The sequence below is a fragment of the Berghia stephanieae genome, chromosome 5, assembly GCF_034508935.2.
Source record: "Berghia stephanieae isolate SIO BIC M18660-M18661 chromosome 5, UCSD_Bste_1.3, whole genome shotgun sequence".
Taxonomy (NCBI): domain Eukaryota; kingdom Metazoa; phylum Mollusca; class Gastropoda; order Nudibranchia; family Aeolidiidae; genus Berghia; species Berghia stephanieae.
The window spans coordinates 16,068,941-16,095,171 of NC_088364.1; the positions used below are offsets into that span (position 1 = coordinate 16,068,941).

General features: G+C 38.3%; 1 protein-coding gene across 50 annotated transcripts in view; it reads left to right on the forward strand.

Moving 5' to 3' along the window:
* LOC144972476 (uncharacterized) overlaps positions 1–26,231 on the forward strand; it is a 309,958-nt gene that overhangs the window by 268,504 nt on the left and 15,223 nt on the right. For all 50 annotated transcript variants that reach the window (XM_078913731.1, XM_078913721.1, XM_078913724.1 and 47 more), the window contains 5 exons: positions 1,471–1,506; positions 6,321–11,537; positions 12,706–13,518; positions 18,671–18,793; positions 19,872–26,231. The exon at positions 19,872–26,231 is cut by the window's right edge and continues 1,803 nt beyond it. In XM_078913731.1, the coding sequence (XP_078769857.1) occupies positions 1,471–1,506; positions 6,321–11,537; positions 12,706–13,518; positions 18,671–18,793; positions 19,872–26,231 (12,549 nt within the window). The remainder of the gene's footprint in view (positions 1–1,470; positions 1,507–6,320; positions 11,538–12,705; positions 13,519–18,670; positions 18,794–19,871) is intronic.

Below are 26,231 nucleotides of genomic sequence, written 5' to 3' on the forward strand. Positions count from 1 at the left end.
GGAATGATTTGCAACTTTATAAACTCGCTCATTTATGACTTTTGTATTACGTACATGTTCCGAAAGTCTTCAAGTCAAATTTAACAATCTTTGACATGATTTGAATTATCGCCATTCATTATTTCATGATATCTTGAGACATTGTTTCATTCTGCATGGAATTTTTTTTCAGATCAAGATTTTCAAGAGTTTATAATGTTTTCTACACCTTTTATTATTTTTAGTTTATTCCTATGTTTGTTTTGGTTTTCCCCCTTTTTTTCACTCACATTTCATTAAATATTTACGTATTGACTTTAATATTGCACGTATCCAATTTTTTTTTTAAATGAGATAGATATGTGATTTATTGTAATGTGATTCCCATATTACACTTTCCCGATGTGCATCATTATACTCTGGATTTATTTATTTATTTGTTTGTTTATTTATTTATCTATCTATATATCTATTTACTGATTGATATAAATCAAATTAGACTTTAAATTTAGATTTGTATGAATTGTGATTTCCTTTTATATTGAAATTGACAGTTAAAATTCACAACCCAACAAACCTTTTTTTTAATGTTATAATTTGATTTTAAGATAATGTATGATTTTTAAAAATTACAAAATGTTTTCCTCTTATTTTATTTATTTATTTATTATTTTTTTGGTCTTAATTCTATCTTACTATTCCTCCCACCGCAAATATTGAGTTTTTTTGTATTATTTAACTGGAAGACTTTTACGTGAATTTATTTTTCAATTCCTAGGTAAACTTGAATCATAACATTATCATGGCCATTCGTATACACCATCAACTTACATGTTTTATTTACCAATTTACTTATCGCCCATATCCCACACCTGGTTAGAGGTTGAGCACCTGGTCAATGCACCTAACCCTAATCAACAGAGCTTGATTTCAGATTATGATAATGATGATGATTATTATATAATTTGTCTCCCATTAATCCACAGGTTACCGGGTGGATAGACACCGCCATGTTAATTGATTACCTATAACTAATGAACTAATTACATTCTGTCGGATTTGTGTACACTTTCGAGATATTTTTAAGGCTTTATTATCGCCTGGTGATACGCAGGTCCACTTCTCCTACTCATCCTCCTCCACTTACTCTTCTTCCTCTTCCTCCATCTTGTCTTTCTCCTCCTTACTCTTCTCCTTTTCTTCCTCCACTTCTTAATCCTCCTCCGCCTCCTCCTCTTCCTTCTCCTCCTTTTCTTAATCCTGCTCCTCCGCATGCTCTTCATCGTCCTCTTTGTCATCTCGTCATTTGATGACTAGTTTATCATGTATGATTTTGATGATGATGATGATGATGATGATGATGATGATGATGATGATGATATGTTCTATGATAATGGTATTGACAGCCATGCTTGCATGACTCATTCACCTAACTAATCAATAATTCATTCTTCCCATCCACCCTTCCACTCTCGTGCCATTCCTACAAAGATGGAGAGGTGGCCAGCCTCCCGTCTCATGACGAAGGTACTTGAAGAATCATTCAAAAAATGTCTTTTAATGTCTTAGTTTGTTTTTGTATCACGTTTGCGATCACGACCTAAAACCTAAGATTTACGACTGAAAACGTTTTAAGTCCCGAGTGAAAATCGTATTCCAGCAATCTGCTATGAATTGTTTGAGAACGAACCTTTATCTGCGTGACTGAATTTCTTTAAGTCATACTCGTATTGTATCGTTTAAGAGCGAATAGGGTTTTTTTTTAAAAAAAAAGATAATGCTCTGTTGAACTTTCAAGCATAGATAACATTTTCCAACGTTATGTAAACAGCATTCGTTGTTAATTTATCAAGTTTCGGTACATATCGCATTTTTTGTTTTAAATGATTGAATATCTAACAAACAAATAATTGTCATGGTCAAGATTCGTAGTACAATTTTCCCAATCAACATTAGTTTGAATAGTCCAATTTTATACACTTAAGAGTTTCAATTGATTGATAGACAAAATCCCAATAATATCCACTATTTTTAGGTTAAAATGTTTTTTTAGGACAAAATTAGGACAAAAATTCAGCTTCACCTCGACCTAAGACACATCTTGTCTTGAGACAAATGGTCACATCTATGCCTTTACTTTATTTACCTGGTAATCTCTGCAGGACCCTTTTCACCAAGATAACAAATTACATTGCGCGACTCAGCTTCCTCCCATTACTAAGACTTCAGCTTATTAAGTCAGTTTCGAGCCAAGTCAAATTACAGATGAATTGCACACCTAACCGTTCCCACTACTAGATAGAAAACGACAGCAACCCGTCTCGGATTCGTCGGATTGCTATGACTGTTTTTGTGAAAACGTTGGAATTAATTAGTTTAGAGTAACGTCGAACTACATATGTGAAGGGTTAACAATAGCACTTGAAATCGTTCTTGTTCGAGTACATTGAATTGCTGCACACCATCTTTTCAAGTGATTGTCTCATTAATCGAGTTTCTGGTCATTCAAAAACCGCGAGGAAACGTTATACGTCTGCGTCATGGGTTTTACGTCGTGATTTCATCTTTATTGCTTGATGTTTAGAGTTTTCGGTTTGGTACATATTGAGTAGAACTAGAACGTCAAAAAGATGCCAATTATTAAGATGAAACAACACACTGGTAGACATGCTAGCGTTGAGGTCGAAACTCAGATGACCATAATTCGGCTGAATCGCAACAATTTAGTACAGCTTTCCTATGTTTATGATTTGCGCTGATTTGATTTAACAAGTGTATCCGAAATTTCAAACACTAAAATGCTCAAGTGTGTTTTCTAGTAAGTAGTTGCTCTAATCCAATATGTACCATACTGTCAATTTGATGTCGAGGTGTACTTTGTGTTTGCTTCAGCTCTTTTTTGTCATTCCCTCCCCACTTCCCATTTTCGCTGGTCGCTGTCTTAAGATTTGCCTTATCTAATATTTAGATATTGTCTGAAGAATTTCTCCTAAATAAATATAAATAGCGTTTTATGCTTTTATGAAGTCCAAAATAAATTTCGTATTTGTATTTTGGTTTTCATCAGAAAGTAAATTATGATACGATATATCGGTTTTCCCATAAATCTTAATAAATCTAATTTATATATTGTTGCAGTAATTTATTCTTTCATATTAGTCAAATTTACAACGAGTCGACTTACAGCCTTAGATAATGACAATGATAGACGGTGTCTTTTGCTCTATTATTTAAGCTACACTTTCTTAATCATTTTACTGGTAATCAGTGAAAGACGCCATGTTTAATATAAGTATTGCTGTACTTACGCTTATGGAATCGTTAACTTTTTTATTGCCTTGAAATAAAAAGTAAACAAAATTAAAACAAGAGAGAAAAAAAAAAGATCAAATACTAGGTGAATAATTCAAGAAAAATGAAAGAGGCGAAAAGCAAATCAGATGAAAATAAACACAACAAAACGTCGTAAATTAGACATTTTGATTTTGTTTTTTCGGGGGGTCCTTTGTTTGTTTTTATTTTTTGTTTTAAAAAATATTGTTTGGGTCTATTTTTTTGGTAGGTTCTTTTATTTTTTTTTTTTGTTTTTTTTGGGGTGTTTTTTTTTTTGTTTTTTTGGGGGGGCGGGGTGGGGGGGGGGTTGTTGGGGTTTTTTTTTGGTAGGTTCTTTGGGGGGCGGAGGGGGTTGGGTTATTTAAAAATTTTTTTTTTTTTTCTCTAATTTCTCAAGAAGGCTGCTTTGGTTATTTTTGTCCCTCTTGGTGTTAGATGATCTGTAGTAGTGGATATAGTTATTATTGTTTTTCCTGTTGGTTTTTCACATAATTTCATTGTTTTAGAGACTGTATGAATTCAGACTGGTAACTGCATTGTAGAACCCTATGGTCACGCCATGCACACATTATGCTATTTCCAGGTAGCTGCGGGTTCACTTCACTGGGTGACGTCGCTGGGTTTCTTTCTTATTTGTTACGCCTCCCCCACCACCCCTCTCTCTCTCTCTCTCTCTCTCTCTCTCTCTCTATATATATATATATATATATATATATATATATATATATATATATATATATATATATATATATATATATATATATATATAAAATCCTCTCTCTCCCTATTTTTCTTTGCTTTGGTTGTCTATATTTCTACCTATCCATAATCTGTCTATCACACTAGATATATCTATCTATCCATCTATTTATCTATCTATCTGTCTATCTATTCACTAACCATTTGTCTCCACAAGAGTACATAATCAAAATTATTAAAAAATAATTTTCTCAGGTTTTCATCATTCTCAATGCGCTTCACAATGCTACAAAACGGCCACTCCTCCCCTATTATTTTTATCAATTATTTTGTTTCCTTTCAATGTGTTCCTCATCATGCTTGTCATCATCTTTTTTAAATATCTAATTTCAATTCATGTTTTCTACATCAAATCTTATTTAAGAATTCTAAGTAAAACATCGACTTCACTTAAGGTCAGAGAAATAAGAGTGAAAGAGGGAGAACAAAATCATCCAATCTATTGTCTTCCTTTTACCAGTTGCATTGCATTTAATCTAGAGGTAAATCATATCCAATGAGAAACAATTTTATATTCTGTGAATTGGCTCAATTTAAAAAAAAATTGCAATCGGCTTTATTGATACAAAAAGAAAACTCAGAATTAATTGATATCCACTTTTTTAAATTATTGAATTTAATGTTTACACTTACTATTTTTCTTATTTTGTTTGGATAAAGTCCTTCATTCACAGACATGTTTCTTACTGTTCTGTATAGAATTTATCTTCGTTTATCTTTTTTTTTATGTTCAAGTGTGCGTCTTTTTTTTTTTTTCTCTAATAATTTCCACCTGATTATATAATGTATTGACTTGATGTCCACCATGCTTTATGTAGCTATAGCTAAAATTTCGCCTGCAATTCAAGCCACCGCCAGCCTGTGAGCCATTTCAGCTAGCAATGCAGGCGGTGCCCTATTGTCGTCGTCCTTTGACTTATAGTCCACATCTTCTCAGTGTCCTCGTCATCGTCGTAGTCATCGTCCTCGTCGTCGTCATCGTCGTTGTTTTCATTATGCATGATACCCCTTTCTTCCAAAACCTGCCGCTATGACCAAAGGTAATGTCTCCATTCCGTCGTTATGTGTTTTCATGTTATCATCGTATTTGTTGTTACGATGACAACATGCCTTCATGTTACTCTTTATATGTTAAGTTGCATTGCATTTTCTCTTGGTAATTTGTTCATATGTTTCAAAATACGTTTTTTCATCACTCTATATTCGGATTTTTTTGGGTATTGGTCTAATAAAACGGATTATTATTATTATTATTATTATTATTATTATTATTATTATTATTATTATTATTATTATTATTATTATTATTATTATTATTATTATTATTATCCCTGGTATTGGCCTAATAAGTAAGAGAAGAAAAGGAGAGAAAACATTAAAACAACATATAGATATCCGCTACGTATCCAAAGTTATTAATTCTTAAAGACATGAATGTTTTCGGCAGTTTTAGTTTCAACGAGCGTAGACCAGTCTATTCTAATTATAAAATGCACTGGGTGCAATGGCATCAAAGATTAAGGGATTTTGTGTCATTTTGAAAATGCAACTAAATTCCTATCTAATAAAAAGAATATATGAATGAAACCATAAACATCAATAGACTTCGACGTATTCCAATCCAAGTGATATTTACATTATATTTGATAATCCTCTCGTATTATTTTCTCTCTCTCCGTTTACTACTTTAAAAATATTTATTTTACTTTGCATTCTTTATACTGTAAATATGTATTTTACTTTGCATTCTTTGTGCTGTCTAATCTTTATTTGAAAGGGTGCTTTATAAAAGAGCATACTTTGTGTATACAGTAGTGTTGACAAATGTCTTTATTTAGGACTTGATTGAAGTTTCAAAGTATTTTAGTTTCTTGTGGACTTTTAATTATTTACGTTTATAATTTATTTATTCGATCTGCTTTTTTGTTATAACCGATGCCGGATAATCGCAACGTCTCATTGGCAGCAATTGTTTTGCTATCATTAATTAATATTCTGATTAGGTGAAGTAACACTTGATCATTAATGGAGTTGCGATGATCCGGTTAATATTTTGATTCAGACATCAATATAGATTTTGATTTTCTATCTTATTTTGTTAATCTGTTTTCTATGTATCACCCAGCCCAAACGTTTCCCAGCCCCAATCTATGTCCCCTCGACTAATTCCGTGGCCATCTTATGTCTCTTCTCTCTCTTAATGCTTTCTTTTGGATTTGCCTGTGCCGTGTGTCTGGGTGCCTCTACAGCGTCGAAATTCACACACAAAGTCATTAGTGACGATCATGGGGGTGGTGGTGAAAGTGGTATTGGTGATCGTGGTGGTGAAGGTGGTGACGATAAGAAGATTGAAAACATTGCGGAATCTGACAATGAAGATAAAAAACTGCTAGCATCGCCCGGAAACAATTACGATCGACTTCATAGTCTCGACCAACATGAAGAGCTTTTGAGAGAGAGGCAGGAAACGGCTCAGCTTCTCAAGAGTTTTAAACAAGAGTTGTCAGAAGAGGATATAAAATCTGGACCAGAGTTGGAAGTTGAGGCCAAGACAGTCCCGGAAGTTGTGAAAGGAGAAGACAAAGTTTTGAGTGGAGTTGTCGCAGATTATGAACATTTACAAGAAGAAAAAACAGACCCAGAATCTTTTTTAGAGATGAGGCATGAACCTGGCAAAGAATCTGATTGTCATGATCATCATGATGGTGAATGGTTGAAGAAAATGGATGAAATTCCAGAAGCGTCTGCAGCAGGAAAACATGACGTATTCCAAGAGACAAAGTTTCATGCAGAGGAAATGGATAAAGTTGAGGAAAGTATTGGTCAAACCAAAAGGTCTCTTGAAGACCAGTCCCCATTGACTGACTCTAAATACATCACTCTGATTGACCCAGCAACGAATGAGTTAGTTAGAGAGCAGGTAGAAAATATTGAGGAGGTTGTCTCAAAGATGGAGCGAAAATTTGAACTGAAATCTCAAGGGCTAGAAGGGGAGAAAGAAATGATAGAGAATGAGATGGAAAAAGAAGTCTTAGACGAGGAGTTAAAGGAGTATACCAAGACTGAAACAACAGAGACGACGAGAAAGGAGGAGAGAGTTACGTCTGTAAAGGTAGAAAAGACAGAGGTTAGGGAGGAGTATTATTATCATCACGAGAAAGTCGTCCACGAAATGGTAAAGACAGACCTCTCCGAAGACAACAGCGAAACGACACAGGATGTGTCAGAAATAAAAAGTGAGTTGGTGGAGTCAATGCAAAGTCAGGATTCAGAGGTACCGGGATCCCGGGCTACAGAAATATTTGAGGAAGAAGATAAACCACGGAAAATGGTCGAGGTGGTCAGCAATACAAATGTTGATGATGAGGCTGATAAAAGCGTGACAAGAGAAACTGTGGAAGAGACTGTAGAATGTGTTCAATCATCCATAGTTCAGGCATCAGTTTCTGATGAGGATTTGTATAGGGACGAAATGCTCCAAGCTGAGGAGTACAGGGGCGTGGAAAGTGGGTTGGTGGAAGAACCAATAATGCCATCTGAGACTGGACAGACGGAGTCGGCTGTTTGTACTCTTCCTGATGAAGATGCAGACAAAGTGATCACAGATGAATATAAGGCCGTTCATGTAAAGCCAGTCCAAACAGGGAGTGTAGCCCTGCCAGATGACGAGGCAGACCAAACGGTTACAGATGAGTTCAAGGCCGTTCATGTGAAGCCAGTCCTTGCAGAGAGTGAGGCTTTGCCAGATGATGAGGCTGACCAAGTGGTTACAGATGAGTTCAAGGCCGATCATGTGGAACCAGTATTAGCAGAAAGTGTAGCCCTGCCGGATGATGAGGTAGACCAAGTGGTTACAGATGAATTCAAGGCCATTCATGTGAAACCAGTATTAGCAGAAAGTGTAGTCCTGCCGGAAGATGAGGTAGACCAAGTGGTGACAGATGAGTTCAAAGTTGTTCACATGAAGCCAGTCCACACAGAAAGCGTGACACTACCAGATGATGACGAAGGTGAAATCGAAGAGGAGCGGGAAATTATGGAAGAAATGCCTAAGGCATCAGCGCCTCCACCATCCCATGCCGATATTCCAATGTCTTCCGTACCAAGAGTAGAGAGTATTGATAAAGAAATATCATCTGAAGGCCAGGTGGAATATTCAGACATGTCAGACGACCTTGATATCAAACATTATGACAATTTAGCGTCAATGAAAGAAGAGGAGGAGGAGGAGGAGGACGCTGCTCGAAACGAGGACAAAGAAATGATGGACAGAGAGTATGACGAAGAACCTGGAGAGTCAGGTGCTGCAGGTGTTGTCAGTTGGCTGAGTAGTAGTGGTGAGGCAATTCAGAAGATTTCTTCCCATAAGGTCTTAATTGAAACTCGAATGGGTTCCATTGAAATAGAGGAAGTTGAAGAAGATGTCGTAGATGAATTTGATGTGGTGACTCAAGCCGACATTCCTGAAGAGAGAGCGGAGGATATAGTGGATGACTCGATCCATTTAGTTGTTGAGGATGACAAGAGTTTTGTCAGTGGTTTTACTGATGAGACAGGATTGGATCCTGAAATGAAAGCTGCTGTTTTTGTAGAGAAGATTGAAGACAGATCAGAAATATCTCAGTTTGAATCTGGTCATTCCGTGGTTGAAATTACTACGATTGTTAAGTCATCTTTTGAAGAGGCTGTGGAAGAACTTTGTGAAAAGTATGAACATGTTATGGCAGATGAGGTTAATAAAGAGGACCCGTCAAAATTGGATGAGACAGCCAAGGCTTATGACAAAAGCCCAATTGTTTCATCAGATGAAATGGATGACCTGGTTGATGCCAGAGAAGAGATTGATGAGAAAAAGCAGACACCATCTCCGGATGATGATTTTGAAGATGCTGTATCGGATGATGGTAAAGCTGTCGCTGTTGATTATGATGGTGATGATCGTGATAATAATGAGATGGTAGGAGAAGAGGAGGAGGGAGTTGTAGATGATGACGGTGATTTCGAAAAAGAGATGTATGAACAAGACCAATTGACACTGGCTCTCATGGCACAGACTTCAATGGAAGATGCTGCTGAAGATGAAGATGGCGATGAAGTTGTAGAGGATGACGATGAGGATATTGTTGTGGACAAATTATCTGCAACCAATCAAATGGTGACTGATGTGTCCCTGGACAGAATAACAGAGCAATCCTATGACAGTGATATCAATAAAAGTCAGGACTTTTTTGATGATAAATCAGAGGAACATTTAGACATAAAAGATGTGGAAGAATTAGAAGCTGATCCCATAACTGACGAGCAGCGTGAATCTGATTTGACCAAATATTCCAGCTCTACTGAGGAAGAGAGTTACTCAATGAGGACTGAGCCTTCTTTGAAAGAAGTCCCAGAAGAAGAACAAGAGGAAGAGGAACAATTAAGGCGAATGCAAGATGAGTCGTCGCCGTTAAGCGAACAGATGGCTTACGCAGAGAAACCGATAATGACAGAGAGGGTTGAAGAGAGAATGGAAGTTTTGATTACTCAGACTGAGATAAGAGAATATGAGATACAGTTAAGTAAAGAAATTGTCGAAGAGGCTCTCAGCTCAGGAATTGAAGCGACAATGAGGATAGGGGAAGAGGAGAAAGAGAAAGACATAATGAACCAGAGGAAAGAAGAGAAACCTCAACAAATTTCAGCTGTAATGGCAGAAATGCAGGAATTAGAAGAGTTGGGAAAAGGGGAGGTTTTGTCCGAGGACGACTTAGAGAGTGACCAGTATGAGGAGGAGCATCATAAAGAAATGGAGGGTGGATCAGAGGATTTTGAAGGAAAAGTAGATGATATTATGGAGAGATCTATTGACAGATTGGAGGAATTTACTACAACGGAGAGGGAGGAAATTGTTTCTAATGAGTTGGAGAAGAGTGTGACTAAATTGGAGGAGGAAGTGGAGGAAGACTTAAAAGCCACGGATAGAGTTGAAACTTTCACGGTGATGGAAGTTGAAAGTCTACAAGAATCTCCAAAAATGGGAAAAGGCGAAGTGTCAGAAATAATGTCATCAGCTGAAAAACCTCAGGATGCATTAGTGCAAGAGGGGGTTAAACGGATTGAATTGGAGGATGATGGTGAAATGGGAGAATTTAACGTATTTATTGATAGACAAGAAAGATTCATAGAATTGATTAGAGAGTCAGTTACGCCAGATGACCAAGATAAAGAGAGGAGGGATGCCTCTCAACCTACCCATGGCTCGCTTAATCAGTTCTTTCCTTACGTGGCCAGACCTCCTCCAGGGGGAAGTAATGCATACAATGATCAAAATCTGCTTCGAGGACAGTTTGACCAACTAAAGGGTCCAGTAGACGGTATCAACATGGCTTTACAGCCTCCTCGCTCTCCACTATATCCAACATCGTCCACAGAGGTTCATGACCGATCAAGCTCACCCAGTGATTTGGAAGAGGAAATGAGTGAGATAGAAGCAAGAAAGCAGTCAATGTCAAGGACACTACCTCGAGTGGACGAGTCAGACTCTACTTCCGAAACACATCAAGAGTCTTACATCCAGGAATATTTCCCCAACGGAAAAGCCGACCTCGAGGATAAAGAGGAGGATAAAGGAATTGTAGAGAAAGAGACAGACGTTAATGGTTACCCTCCACCAGTGGGCAGTACGTTCATGGCTTCCAGTATCTCAGGTTCTGAGTACACGACCGCATCTCAGAGCGAATACGAAATGGCCCGAAGTACTACTGGTTCCAGTTCTTTCTACACAGCTCCTAGCGAGGTTATGAGTAGCTCAGATTACACAGCACAAAGTGACTACACAGCACACAGTGAGACTATGACCGGGTCAGAGTACACAATGACTGGTTCTGAGTATGAACAAGCCGATGCCGAAGATGAAAGCGAGTCAGAAGGACGGATTGCCACAGATATATCCCAGCAAATCTACATCGCTCAGACGTTATCGTCAAGTCACAGACCAACCGATGAAGACATTTCGTCCTCCAACGACGAAGAGCCTATCAGTGTCCGGCAATTGGATCGTCCTCCCTCGCCTTCTGAGTTTACATTGGTGGCGTCACAGGACCCGGAACAACTTCAGATAGCACTAGGTCTTACAGATAGAACAACACCGGAAAAATTTGGGGAAAGATTGGACGTGAAATCGCAAGATTTGTTACGAGTACAACGTGACTCTGATATGGAGAAGGATAGTCTTCAAGGAGATGACGACGAAGAAGACGATGAGGAGGAGGAGGAACGTTTTATTGACGATGATGAGTATGACGAGGCTGCAGTAGGTGATGAGGAGGAAGAGGAAGATAGAAAGATGAGTTGTGACGAGGCGGATCCAGACAGACCCCCTTCCCCGTCTGACTATACTTTGATTGCATCACAGGATCAGGACACCTTGAATCGTGTGCTGGGCAATGTTGATGAGGGGCTGCAGTCTCCGGGACAGGAAACAGGTGAGTGGCTATTAAATTGGTGGTTTAAAAAAAGCAGTCCTTCAGAATCATGTAGTATAATACGGACAACACCCCATGCTCATTGGCGTATGGATAAGACGCTAGTTTATCACAAAATATATTTCATATTATCTAATAGTACTGGCTACCCTAGCTTGGTGGACAAAAGGATCAGAAAGAATACGTTTAATAAGTGCAAGGATTCAACCCGGAAGCGATACCTTACTCCCTATGCTTGTGAACCAAACATCCTAATTAGACAAAACTTGATAGTGCTCATATTAATGGGACTGGTTCCTGTTACACCAGATTTCCGCTGAGCCAGATTTTATGGAGAGAAAGATGAAGTGAGTAAATGTGACTCATATATAATGGAACAACACAAAACAAATGACGTTTCGGCCTTTGGCCTTCTTCAAGTAAACACGAAATGTTATATAACATATTTCGTGTTTACTTCAAAAGGCCAAAGGCCGAAACGTCGATTATTTTGTGTTGTTCCTTTATATATGAGTTACATTTACTCACTTTATCTTTCTCTCCATCTTATTGGCTCATTTAGGCACCTCTAGTTTTTGGTTTTACTGCTAGGGTTTATGACTTTTTATATCGTTGTGTTGTTTGCATTTATCCTGATATATTATTCTATACATTACCAATGTTTTAAGTAAGTCGTTCTCAATTGTCTTTACGATCTGATGTCGTATCGACCAGATGTCGTAAACACCACAGTATACACGACCTTTCACTTGAAGGCGCATTTTCTGCAGTACCCATCACTACCGTAGGGAACTCGGTACCTATTCATACAAGTTAGGTATGGCATTGTAGTAATGAAGAGAGATACAAGTATTGACCAGGAGTAATCGAACCGTTGATACACTTTATCCCTAATAAAATCGACTGGATGTGTTCCTGTAAAGTGACTCAGTTGAGGGAGCAATGGATGAACATTAGATAGCTATTGGTACAAATGGTACAATTCGTATTTTCATTGTTGCTTAAAGTCGCATCAATTTATCTCGAGTCACAACGCTGATACTGGAAGAGGTTGATATGCATTTGGGTGAATATAAGTCCCTCTCCGGGAGGGTTGATCATACTATGTGACATGCATACTAAAGAATTATATTTATTCATGTTCTATCCACTTGTCCTTTTTTTCCAGCTGATGGTCAGATGCAATGGGAACAAGACTTGGAGCAGGCTATGTTCGACCTTGACCGACAGTCCACCGCTTCCAGCGACGCCGCTATCATGATCGGGCTCGACCGATTCTCAGCCAGTGGCGGTGATAACAACACGATGTCCGGATTCAGCTCAGAAGGACAACACATCGATAGTTCCGACTCCCCACGCGATCCAAACTGCCCGGACATTCCCGGAGATGACGAGGATGAGGAGGAGGACCAAGACCGAAGCCAGCTTTTTCACGCGTACCTCAAAGAAATGGGTGGGGATAAAACAAAAGAACTGGATAAAAGTCGAAATTATGAAGATGAGGCTAGGTTTAAACTCGATATGGACTCTGACGACCAGGAAAAAGCGCCTGAAACTGACGCATTCCCTCCTCAAGCTCATTTCGAAAAAGATTTATCAATGAGCAGTGTTAAAGAACTTGAGGAGAAGGGTGAGGGACATTCATATTTCGAAGAAGAAAAAACACAATCCATTTCGACAAAAAAAAATAATCTCATAAAAGAGGAGTTTTCGACAACTAGAATTTGCAGTTCGGAATTGAGAGAGGAAAAACAATCAGGCGACTATTCTTTTCATAGCTCCACCACCACTGCAACTGCGACTACCATTTTGAGTTCATCAATGTCAATGGGCGATGCTAGCAGTATTGGTCACTTGGAAACGACTCGAGTTGATATTGTAAAAGGAGAGACAAAAAAGGAAGAGGAGGAGGAGGTGGTAGGTGAGGGAAAGAGAGGTGATGGAGAACCCAATGACCAGAGTAGCCCACGAGTGGCGGAAGGTGAGTCTGTCACCATATCGCATCTAATCAAACACTTTCATTTTGTCACTTGATCAAACTTTCTAATTCAGGGCTGTATTAGTCATAATTTAATAATTATTAGTTATAAACTCTCTCTCTCTCTCTCTCTCTCTCTCTCTCTCTCTCTCTCTCTCTCTCTCTCTCTCTCTCTCTCTCTCTCTCTCTCTCTCTCTGTGACATATACAGGCACACGTTCACACGATCACTTGCACACATTTCGTCAGAACCTCATTTCATTTAAAATGGACATCTAATACGTTTCATGAATGCATTATGCTTTATTAGTGCAAACCATTTGATTTTATGATTTTCTTATTTTGAAAACCATTTTTGATTACTTCATTTCTAAAAAAATGCAAAATCTTTTTAAAGCTCTTTTCTTCTTATTATATCTTGTCATTTTACCGATCTTTTTCAATCGTTTAAATTTATAGACATAAACTACAATAAAGAATGATTGATACAATTTTACTTAGCTTCTCAAATAACACAAGCTTTGATACTGCTTAGTCCTAGAATCTCGACCTATTTACACAAAAGAAAACTCATATGTAATCTATGCATGAACTTTCCCCAGCAACGCCCCTCCCCTAACCTCTACTCTATGATTTGACACTAACGATAATAATATCAATTAATCCATTCAAAGTCCTCCCCCGACCAATCTCCACCTTCAATATCCCCTTTCATGTTGTTCATTTTCCCTATGCTTTCACCCTCTAGCTTTTGTTTTCTTATTTACTAATTATATCTAGGAGCTACATTATTTACCTGTTTATTTTTTAAAATATTATTTTGGATCCTATTGTATTTTGTATTAAGATTTGATTTAAGTAGATAAAATAATGTTGGTTTTAATTTCTTACTTAGTTTATACATTTGGCTATTATTAATTCTTTTGATCGTAATGATATACCATACACACAAGAGCTCGGCCATTAATATAAATGAACGGAGCCATGCTTTGGGATACAGTCTTTATGAAATTTAAGTCATTTTTAAAAAGGGACTTGCATTAGGTATCTTTATATAAAGTGTTGAAGGGAGCAGTCGGTAACGGTATTCGAATCATTGATGAAATATGTCTATCTTCCGCTCCAGTTGTTCTTACCACTATTTCATATTTCAGCTTAAATATAATGTAATTAATTATATGTTAGAAGGTTGGGAAATTGATACAAATATATATGATAGGATATGGGTACACAAACTATAACTGTAAAGCAGAACACTTTAAAAAGTTTCCAGATGATGTCAACAAGAATGTTAGTTAATCACATGAAAGCCGAGAATAAAGACAAATAAATATATAATATAAATTATATTATAGGCCTACATGTGACGACTGATTGGAATATCATGGAACGACGTCCTTCTTAATTTTCGTAAGGAGGAGGGGAGGGAAGGTTGCGGATTCGAATCGTTTAATTCTAAAACCAATTAAATAATTTAACCAATTAACTGCCGTACTATAGAAAGACAGTATTTAAAAAATTGGCCAGAAAACTTGTCCTTCAAATATCGATGACCGATATGTGGCAAAAAATTTCAAATCTCGCGAACCTCGCGAGGTCCCAGGTTTGAGAGTTTTTACCAAGATGGGGGTCATTTAAGTCATCGATATTTGAAGGACGAATTTTCTGGGCAAATTTTAAAATCTGTATCTTTCCAGAGTACGGCAGTTAAGTGGTTAAACAACCGGCAATCATTGTGTGCTATAAGAGGGATTCAATTTATATTTAGATGGCCTGTTTTGTGTTAGGTGAAGATTATAATGTTTGAAAATAATTACATAAGTTGTGCAGTTTTTGAATAACATGGTAATTTGTTTAGTTAATGTACATTAGCATTTTATTTCATATCACGTTTCTGTTAACCTTTTGAATTTTCTGTTTTAAATTAACTCATTCGGAAGTGACCGTTGAACGTGGGAAAAGTGTCATATTTCGTTGGATTTTTCCCCCCTAACATTCAACAAGTGTTTAAACAAATAAGGCACTCAGCATTCACCTCAAAATCTAACCAATTTAAAACTATCCCCTTGGGTAGTAAATGTAACACCAAAACGTATGAGCTCGCATTGATTAACATCAGATTACGTATTTTAAAAATATATACATGTAACTGTTTAGTTGAGGCAAATTTCCAGTTCTCTATCTTAAGAATGTTTACAATTCCCCCGTCTGTAATATGAAAGGTCATTTCTGATTTTTCCCCTTCACTCTTTAGCAATGCACATATTATTATATTATCATTATTACTTTGTAATATAATATTATCATCTGCTTTTGAGCGGCTTTGATTATACATTTGCTGTCTGTCACACTGCTTTGTATTCGTTAACTGTACTTGCATACTACTATCATATTTTTCATTTAAAACTAACGTATAATGATTTACCAGCCTTTAAGGATGTACGCAATGCTCTAGATTTGTTTTTCATAGTAAATGTTTGTATACAAAAATATCAGAAGCCTTTATTGTCGTGCAATGACGAGAAACTTTTTGATATACTTGGCGCGAAAGCTTTTACCTTCATCTATCGATAAAATTATAGGATGACCTCCAAATTGTCCAAACTGAGATTTTTACTCAAGTTGAGAGAGAGAGAGAGAGAGAGAGAGAGAGAGAGAGAGAGAGAGAGAGAGAGGGGGGGGGAGGGGGGGGGGGATCTTAATCTATGTATTCTGAAGTAAAAGCTTTCGAACCCAATGTCAAGTAATTAAAAGGTGTTATATCATTGTACAGTACTTATACAATCAAGTCTCTTGAACTGGTAGACAAATCAAACAGAATATTCCCTAATTCATTTATTCAATAAAAGAAACGGGTTTTAAGTTAACCAATCTCCCTTTCTAGTGTATGTCCCTCAAACCTAGCATACATATTGAGGGTATGAGCTTTATATCATCGATCTATTCAAACAATACAAATTATACTGACACCGCACATTTGTCTTTGACATCTTCGGCCAAAATTTGGTACGAGTTACATTTTACAATTATCCCTGTCCCATTATTTGACAAATGGTTCTCTTCATCGTCATTGAATCCATGATCAAATATAATTGTAGATAGTAATTACATTGACTCTCTAGTACTCATAGAACATGAATAGATGTAACTTTACACTGCCAATAAGACAGTCTATGTCATCCTCTACTACTTATACAAAATTGTTGTATAAAGACTAACGGCAAGCTCCATTAATTACATATGTGGTTTGAAAAGAGTTACACGTATTAGATATAGCATAATGTTAAACATTTGAGGATTAGAGATGATATTTTACTCTTTGATTTGACCTAACTTCTCTCTGATAACTCTACTAATTATACTTATATACACTTACATAACGCTTTACGTCAAAACCCCGAAACTCTAGAAAATATTAGTCCATGACGAAAAAAGGATTGATGTATTATATGAATTTCCCTGAGGTTATTGACGAAAATTAAGATAATGCAACTTATGGTGTCGAGCCCTCTTCATTTGATATCCACTAAAACAAAACAAAAAATAAAAAGCTACGTTAAATGAAATCTTGGAATGGCTGTTATTAACTCATAGGATTGTCTATATTGTTTACTTATGTAGTCACTTTTTACTTTTCCTAACCTATCATTATATGTGTTTTCTCTATTAAAACGTATTTTCTTTATATATAACAATAGACGTGCTGCTCTCTTTAACCAAATCTACGTCTTCTACACTTTTATTATTATTGTCATGTATACTATTAATTAGCCTAGCCTGTGCAATGCTACATGAGGTTTTCTAACTCTCAATTTAACCAAAACTGGAGATGCAGTTTACAACAGTTTCAAATCATGGTTTATGATTTTATTTTAGCAATAATTTGAGAAAATTGTCCTTCACTGAAAGAGCCTTCTATTTTTTATAAAAGGGATAACTAAAATAGTTTATCCGGCGAGGGTTTCCACTGGTGTCACGTTCGAAGTTGTTAAGCGTTTTTCTCCACAATTTATAAAAGTGTGTAAAATAAATGTGATCTTAAGTTATGAATGTACAAAGCTAAAAATACTATAGATGGAAATATTTTCTAAATTAGGGCGATGTGATGAGGGACATGAAAACGAATTTATGATTGACAGCTCTTTAATGGTAAAAGTAAAGAACTAAAAATTTAATATGTAAGGAAAGATTGGTGGCACCAAAGAACCAACTAAGAAAATGTATGATACGCTAAAAAATTTTCTTAATATTCTCGTCGTTATTTGAAGCTGTTTTAACTCATCCCCGTTTTATTCTATTTTACCTTATCCTGTTTTGATGCGGTTTGGGAAGAAGGCAGTATATTGTACTATCCGAATGCATGAACATATCAATGCATTTGTCAAAGTAACCCATGTTAATCACCAATACATTAGGCGCCTCTTCGCTACTTACTCGCCCAGCACTACGCCTTGATTTACCTTCTACTATACTGCCGTAGGCGTACAATTTTTTTTTTTCCATTTTGGCCGGAAAGCTTTTTCTCGAAATATAACCCAATGTCTCAAAACGGGAATATGTCGGGAGGAACGATGCTATGAAACTTGAATTTTGAGTCAAAATGAAAAATAAGATTTCGTCTTTTTGCAGTTCACGAAATAAGATTAATTATTTCTTATGAAGCATATCACTCTTCACTCGAAGTTCATGGTGACACTTAAAATTTAGCTTTCTACGTTTGGTTTAAACAGGCATAAAAACGTATTGAGACGGTTAGTCACAAAAATCGATCGATTAAGATGACCTCCATCTTGTCAACTAGTCTCAAACCCTGATACGTCTTAAACGCTGCTTCAAACAAAGCGCCGATTTAATCGATCGGTATTTAGAGTACAAATTTTCTGGTCACAATGAAAAAAAAAAGTTTTCTCTGAATATGGCAATATGAATATCACATTCTTTTTCTGCATCCTCCTCCTTTCTCTTGCAAATTCAATCAATCGATTCAGATCTTACACTGGTGAATAAGGATAATAATTATTATTATATCTCGGCTTGTCGCTCACACTATCTTAACTTTTGCCCCCCACCTTCACCCCTGTTCCCTGTTTTCATCTTTTCTTTGACACATCATAACCTTATTCTCCCACCCTTCTCGTTGCAACCACGTAAAACAGCCATCAGAGCATCCTCAACACCCGGCATCGCCCAGGGGGCTGTTGCCTTGACCTTCGCCCAGGAAGATAAAATTAGTTCTTCCAGCTCGGAAGTGGCGCAACTGGATGATTTTGACGACCAAGGTATTTAACCTTCCATTTTCATTCACAAGTTCTTCCCCTTTCTTCCTCTTTATAAGAACATTTTATTACATATTCTACTGTTCTTATTAAAACCGTATTTATTCCTGCTGTCTAGTGTTGCCGCCAAACTTTGCTTTATTTGAAATTATTCCATTATATACATAGCGCTGTCTTCATTCCATTGGACATTGGCTTATACCAGATTTATGTACGTGTGTTTTGTTTGAGTTTTGATCATCATTTATTTATTTTATTTTTATTTTTTAAATATATTTCCTTGTTTCCCTTCACCAATGATTTGATTAATGTGAAGAGATTGAGTTGCGCCAAATTTACAAGGCATGCTTTTTTGCCTCTATCTTCTAATTTTTATTTCCATGATTTGATTTGCCTTTCTCCTAAATATGATGTGTGACAGTCACGTCTCGTTGATCCAAACACCTCTAATCCACGTGTCTCAACAATCCGAGCACTGGGATGAAACAGTTTTTATCGGATTGTTTCTGTACTGTAATTTACAATTGGACAATCGGACATAGGTGTTCGGGTTATCGATATGTGACTGTATAATGTGTGTTTTAGGTTTCGACATTCGATTTAGATAGTCTATAGTGTAACACCACAGTTGTTTGCAAACATCTCACTATTTGACAATTTATTGCCAAAGTTTTGTTTTAATTGATTTTGGTTGAATAAAAGTTTGCAGCCAAACGTTATTAGGCAATATGGCCAATAGTTATCTGGTCCTTTTATTGAACATTTACAAGGAAATCTTTTGAATAATATTTTCGATTTTGTGAGATATCTTGCCACGCGTTTTAGAAGAGTTTGCATTCAACAGGTATAAAAGCATCAATATCAAAGCTCTTGTTATTCATGAGAAGCAAAATCATGGCTGAATATATTTTTATTTTTAATTTTAAAGTTTCTATTAAGGATACATTCATACTGTCTATAATTTTATCATCATACTATACTTTTATCATTTCAAACACGTTTTCGTTCTCATGATTTTATTTACAATGTCTTTTATTTGCATGCACCCAAAAACAACATCCACTAACACTTCTTTCCGTAGATGTTGAAATCCGAGAAATGAGCGAGGAGAAGTCCGAGGAGACAGATGTAGAAGACCAATTTTCACCCATTCCCCCTCACAGTACCAAAGACGTTGAAGTGAAAATACTAAAAGAGAAAGTTGCTGGTGATGAAAGTCTCCCATTAGAAAAAAAAATAGATATTGTTTTCCAAAAAGAAAATGAACTTGTCAGTACTTGCGAAGAAGAATTAAAATTACAAGAGGAAAGTGTATGTAAGGAGAAATTTAAAGAGGCATCGGAGTTTAGAGAAGAGGAGGAGGACGAGGAAGATGTGGAGCTGATTGATGACAATGAGTTAGAACCAGAGTTGTGTGGTTTAGGGGGTGGTGATGATGTAACGGGTAATGATGAGGATGAGGAAGATGAAGATGAGGATGGGGAAGAGAGTTATGGAGATTTGGAGCAGCTTGAAAACCTGACATTTGAAGAGGCAGAGGCCAAAATAATGAAGCAAGGAACACTAGATATATCACCAGAAGATTTGGAAGAACGTCCTGAAGCTTTCTTAGAATCGCCATCAGAAGGTAGAGATGGACAGTCATTGATGGTACAGTTTGATAGGTCCGTGTCATCACCGGCACAAGTCGAAGGGGCAGCTGCCTCTGAGGGTGCTTCAGTTGCACTGGAAAGAGAACATTTGTCATTGCAAGAATTTCACACCTACTCTCAGGAACCTTTCGATAATATGAAATCTGTTGGAGGTGGCGGGCGTGGAAGGTCTGTTGAGTTTGGTTCTGAAGAAATTTTAGAGAGTGGTGAGGAAGCGTATCCTATTCAAGAAGGTTCAGCAGAGGAGGAGTTTGAGGGAGAGTCAGATAGTAGTTCTGATGGAGGGGTAGATGTTTATGATGAGAACACAGGACAATACACCAAATTGCCATGGGAGATCGCCCATCAGTATAAAAGGCAGTTCTCGGAATCCTTTGTAGGCGAGCAGCATAAGTCAACAATGGCACCACAAAAATCGATTGACATGGGAGCTTTTTACACGAGGGATAAAGATAAAGATGAAGAGTTTTTAGAAAAGCGTTTTTACGGTGATGTTGAGGATGTTTACAGCCCAGAATCACCTAGAAAAGTTACATTCGATTTGGAATTTAGTAGTGGTGATGAAAAAATCATCGACAGAGACGAAGAAAATGAACCACATGAACAAAGTCGTGCGGCACATGATGACGCAGTCTTAACTTCCGTAATAGAGAGCAGACAACTAATGAAGAGTAGCATTGTTGAGGAGGAATACAACTTTGATTTATCCGAAACACCGCATGAATATTCAGGGGCCAGTTATGGAGCGGGAGAAACAAACAGCCAGTCAGAATGGAGGAAAGACATGGGGAGTGTTGTAAGTATGGAGTCCAGGAAAGCCCAACAGGAACTCTTACTTCAAGAGTCATTTGAAGAAGAGGATAGATCGCTGTCACCGTCCCAGGAATCCAAAACTATAAAGGGTACAAGCCTGAGCACGACATTTGAAGAAGTGACATATCACATTCCCCCGCCCCACCCGACTCATTTCCCCATGGCAGTTCACAGTATTGGCAAGATTTTGGCAGACAATGAAATTTATGAGTCCTCCGAGACAGAACGTGACTCAACAGAGGAAAAATTGTCTCCCATAGAAGAAAATCCTAGTGTAGATGACATAGAGGAAGATGAGACATGTCTAAAAACATCGAGTTTTCTAGAAAAACGAGTTACATTCCAAACAGATCAGCTGACTCCCAGGATGTCAGAGCAATCAGTGGAGGACTACAAGATCTCTTCATCTTCATCAGAGATGTCAGTGGAACCAACACTATTAGCAGCATCTTATGACCTTGATAGTGGACGTGTTAGTCACGTAGTAACTGCTTTTGACATCTCTCCAGATACTGTAGAAAAACAAGGACCAGTTGAGACAGCTGGAAAGTCCATTTTATCAAGTCCTGAAGATGATGTATTTGAAACCGATGCTGGGACGCCTCAGAAGCTTTTGGGTAGAGGTCTAGAGTCAGAGGTGTTTGAAGAAGATGCGAAAGACGGAGAGGACACCACACTTCACGAGGATGACTTGAGCTCCTCGCATGATGACACAACGTCAGTTGTAGAACGCACGGACAGAGATTTCCAGGTATTGAATGGTGGGACGTCTTTTGATCTTCAAGACCAATTGGATTCGACCCTTGGGGATGACGAAGATGAGGATATGCTTCCTTCAGAGATTGCTGATGATAAAATTTCGGGTGTATCCGTTTTAAATGGACCTACGGAAGTTGATTACATTCCTGAATTTGATGGGGCCAATAACACGGACTCAAGGCCAGCCGGAAACAATGATAAAGTTGTTTCAGATGAAAGAAATGAAGATATCAAAGAAAGGCCACTTGAATCGGAAGAAAAAGATTCTGAGAGACAGCAACTGGCAGACGAGGATGACGGGGACAGAATTGATGGAGATTTCTCCTCAGAACCAATTCATATCACTGCAATAAGGCCAGTTCAGGCCAAGCCAGATGTGGAACAACCCAAGGAAGAGGAAGTGGACAGTGCTGATGGCGCTTTGTCCTCAGACCTTATTCAACCAACCATAATTTCAACTATTGAGGCTAAGCCGGATATCCAGCAAGTAAAAGATGATGATGGACATGGAGAGATAGTCCAAGAAACTATCAAAGCCTCGACAATTTCAACAATTGAAGCCAAACCAGATGTCCAACAACCCAGGGATGAAGAAGGAAATGGACAAATTGTACAAGAACCCATACAACCAACAGTAATTTCAACTATCGACGCCAAGCCTGATATACAACAAGTGAGGGATGATGACGGTGCGGGTGGCCAAATTATTCAAGAGACTGTTGAAACCACCTCTGTCGCAGCAATCCAAGCCAAGCCTGATGTAGTACAACCCAGAGAGGATATTGAAAACGGCCAGACTATTCAAGAAACATTTGAATCTACTAAATCATCTTCAATGGAGGCCAAGCCAGATGTTCAACAGCCAAGAGAAGATAGTCTAGACGGAATCATTCAAGAGACAATTGAAGCCACTTCCATTGCAATCATTGAAGCTAAACCAGATGTTGCTCAACCGAGAGATGAGGAAGGAAACGGCCAAACCGTACATGAACCAATCCAGCCAACATCATTGTCATCAGTTGAAGCCAAACCAGATGCCCATCAGCCTAAAGATGAAGACGGGAAGAGCCATATTGTTCAGGAACCCATAAAGCCAGCAATCGTGTCTCCAATTGATGCCAAGCCTGATGTTCAACAAACAAAAGGTGATGACGACGGCCCAGGGGAGATCATCCAAGAAACACTTGAAGCTATTTCTATTTCAATTGTCGAAGCTAAGCCAGATGTTCAACAGCCCAGAGATGAGGAAATAAGCGATGGTCAGATTATTTCCGAGCCAATTCAGCCTACCTGCATCTCAACCATTGAAGCCAAACCAGATGTTGCTCAACCTAGAGAAGATGAAGGGAATGGGCAAATCATTCAAGAAACCATTGAGACCACGGTCATTGCAACAATTGAGGCCAAACCAGACATTCAACAAGTGAGAGACGACGACAATGGTAGTGGTAAAATTGTACAAGAATCCATGGAGGGCAAGTATGTTTCAACAGTAGAAGCTAAACCCAGTGTCCAGCAGCCAAGAGATGATGAGGGTTATGGTGATCAGGTTGCGGAAGAAACTGTTCAAGTCACAACCATTTCAACAGTTGAGGCAAAACCAGATGTCCAGCAGCCAAGAGAAGATGAGGGTAATGGTCAGATCGTTTATGAACCAGTTCAACCCACCACCATTATAACAATTGAAGCAAAGCCAGACGTTCAGCAACCTAGGGACGATGACGGGGACAATGGTCAAGTGGCCCAAGAACCCATTCAGCCAACAACTATAACAACTATCGAGGCCAAACCAGACATTCAGCAGGCAAGAGACGACGATGACGATGACCACCTTTTTCAAGATTCCGTACACATCTCTGTGATAACATCTGCCCAAACTGACCCAATTATCACCATTCCTGTAGAACCACATGGAGACTTCGATCATCTTGAGGAAACTAGGCAGAATCTTGATTTAGTGGCCGACGATTTTAATGAAAATGTGGAGGATTCAGTAAGGGTACATATCCAGGAACCTGGGTTTTATGAGGAGAAGGATGTCTTACGAGAAAGGATGTCTATTGATGAAACTTCACAGGAGCTCTATTTGCAAGAGGAATATCAACAGGAGGACATCTACCACGGTCGTAGGGCTCTGGAGGTAAATTTATCCATGGCTGTAGCCAGCGAGGGAGGAGAAACAGCGTCTGGAGGATTTATTGAGGGCGAGTTTTATGGAGGAGGCGAGGAAGGAGACGATGACATTGATTTGGTAGACGAAGAAGAGGAATTTGAAGAAAGACCTGAGGAAGAGTTGATAAGACTTGAAGATGCTGCTGCTGGCTCAGATAGAGATGAGGAAGATGATGAGGATGATGATTATAATGACAATGAAGACAATGATGATGATGAGAATAAGAAACGGACAGATGTAGAGGTTGATGACGGACGAACCACTGAATCGGCAGGTGCGTGGTCTGGAGAACTTCTTCGAATAAGTTCCGGTTCTTACTCTGACCTTGACAGACCACTATCTCCAACCCCAGATGCCATAAGGCAGGGATTCTTTGGAGGCACATTCACTCCTCCACAAAGTGGAATGTACACCCCGCCCACAGGGGCCTTCACTCCACCCTTTTCTGGGACATACACCCCACCTCAGACAACTGTTGAAGTTGCTGAAGATTCAGAAGTTCTTGAAAAAACAGCTACAACCTTTGTTGAATCTATTTTAGAAGATGTTAAGACTAGAGTATCGTCAGAAACTGACGATGAACCTGTATCTAAACCAATTACTACCACTGTAGAGGAAACAAAGGAGCATATTGATCAAATTGAGACAAGTCACGAAGAAAATTATGAGCCCAGTTCTATTCCTAAATCGGGCGTGACCTTGATGCGACAAATATCTGAAGATATTCCTGGAATTATATTGACTCAACATTTGCATGATGAGGAAGAAGAAGATGGAGAATATTATGGCTACGTTCCAACTGAAGTGGACATTGTTGAGGAGGAACTCACTGAAGAACAAGAAGAAGAGGAGGGAAAAGAAGAATTGGAAGAATATGAGGACCAGAAGGATGAGTTTGAAGAGCAGCAAATAGGGTCTTTACACACATCGATCGAAGATAATGACAAAAAGGTTGTGGTTAGTGCTTTAGGAAAGTCTCTTGAAGACAGTGGACAGGACTTTTCAATTGCTTTGAAATCTACCAAGAGCATGGAAGATTTGGACTTGGATGCAGAGTCGGATGTTTCTCCTAAACAATATGAAAGTACTGAAGCTGAAGAAACTGAAGAAGAAGAAAATAAGTCACCCGAACGACCACAGTTCCGGGACCCAGTGGCTGTGGCTTCAGTACAGTCAGTTGTTGTATCGAAAAGGGCAGCAATAACTGGATTTGAGGTTGAAGGACAGGAGGAGACAGAAGAAACAGGAGAAGAAGAAGAAGAAGAAGATGAAGAAGAAGAGGAGGAGGAGGAGGAAGAAGAGACAGGCGAAGAGGAGGAAGAGGAGGAGGAGGAAGAAGAAGAGGATGGTGAAGAAGAAGGAGAGGAAGAGAGTAGTAGTGAGGAAGAGAAAGAAAAAAGATCATTTAAGAAATCAGATTTTGTAGTGGGCTCTGATCCAAGCCTGGCCCTGGCAGTTTTCGATACAGACCTTGAACCTCATTCAGAACAGGACGATTACGGTGATACATCGAGTGTGGACAGTTTTGCTACCGTCGTGGCTGTTGACCCTGTTATGGAAGATGACGAAGATGCAATCATGGACGACAGACTGGCCGAGATTGCTTCCATGACATCTTCCTTTACCTCAGATATCCTAATCAGCCACACAGATGGCAAGGAATCAGGACCAGAGACAGAGGAATCAGAAGCAGAGCAGATTCAGGATTGGCCAGGGCTGGGATCCACTCCAGATAGTGCTTCCTCACTAGAGAGTGATCGGTTTGAGTACGTAGACAGGGCAGGTCTTTCAGTCATTACAGAAATGTCTGACGAAGATCGATGTGAGATGACAGAAAAGGAAGATCGTTACTCTGATCAATTTGGAAGCTCTCCTGACAACGGAGTGCAACAATCTCCTGGTGTGTCTCATCTAAGATTTTTCGGAAGAAATCAGGAAAGAGATTGTGTTTCCATTTCATCATCCCTCGCTGAATTCGAACAATTGGAACAGTCAATCCCTTTGTCGGGATCTTTAACTTCTATAGGAAAAGAAAAAGTTGATC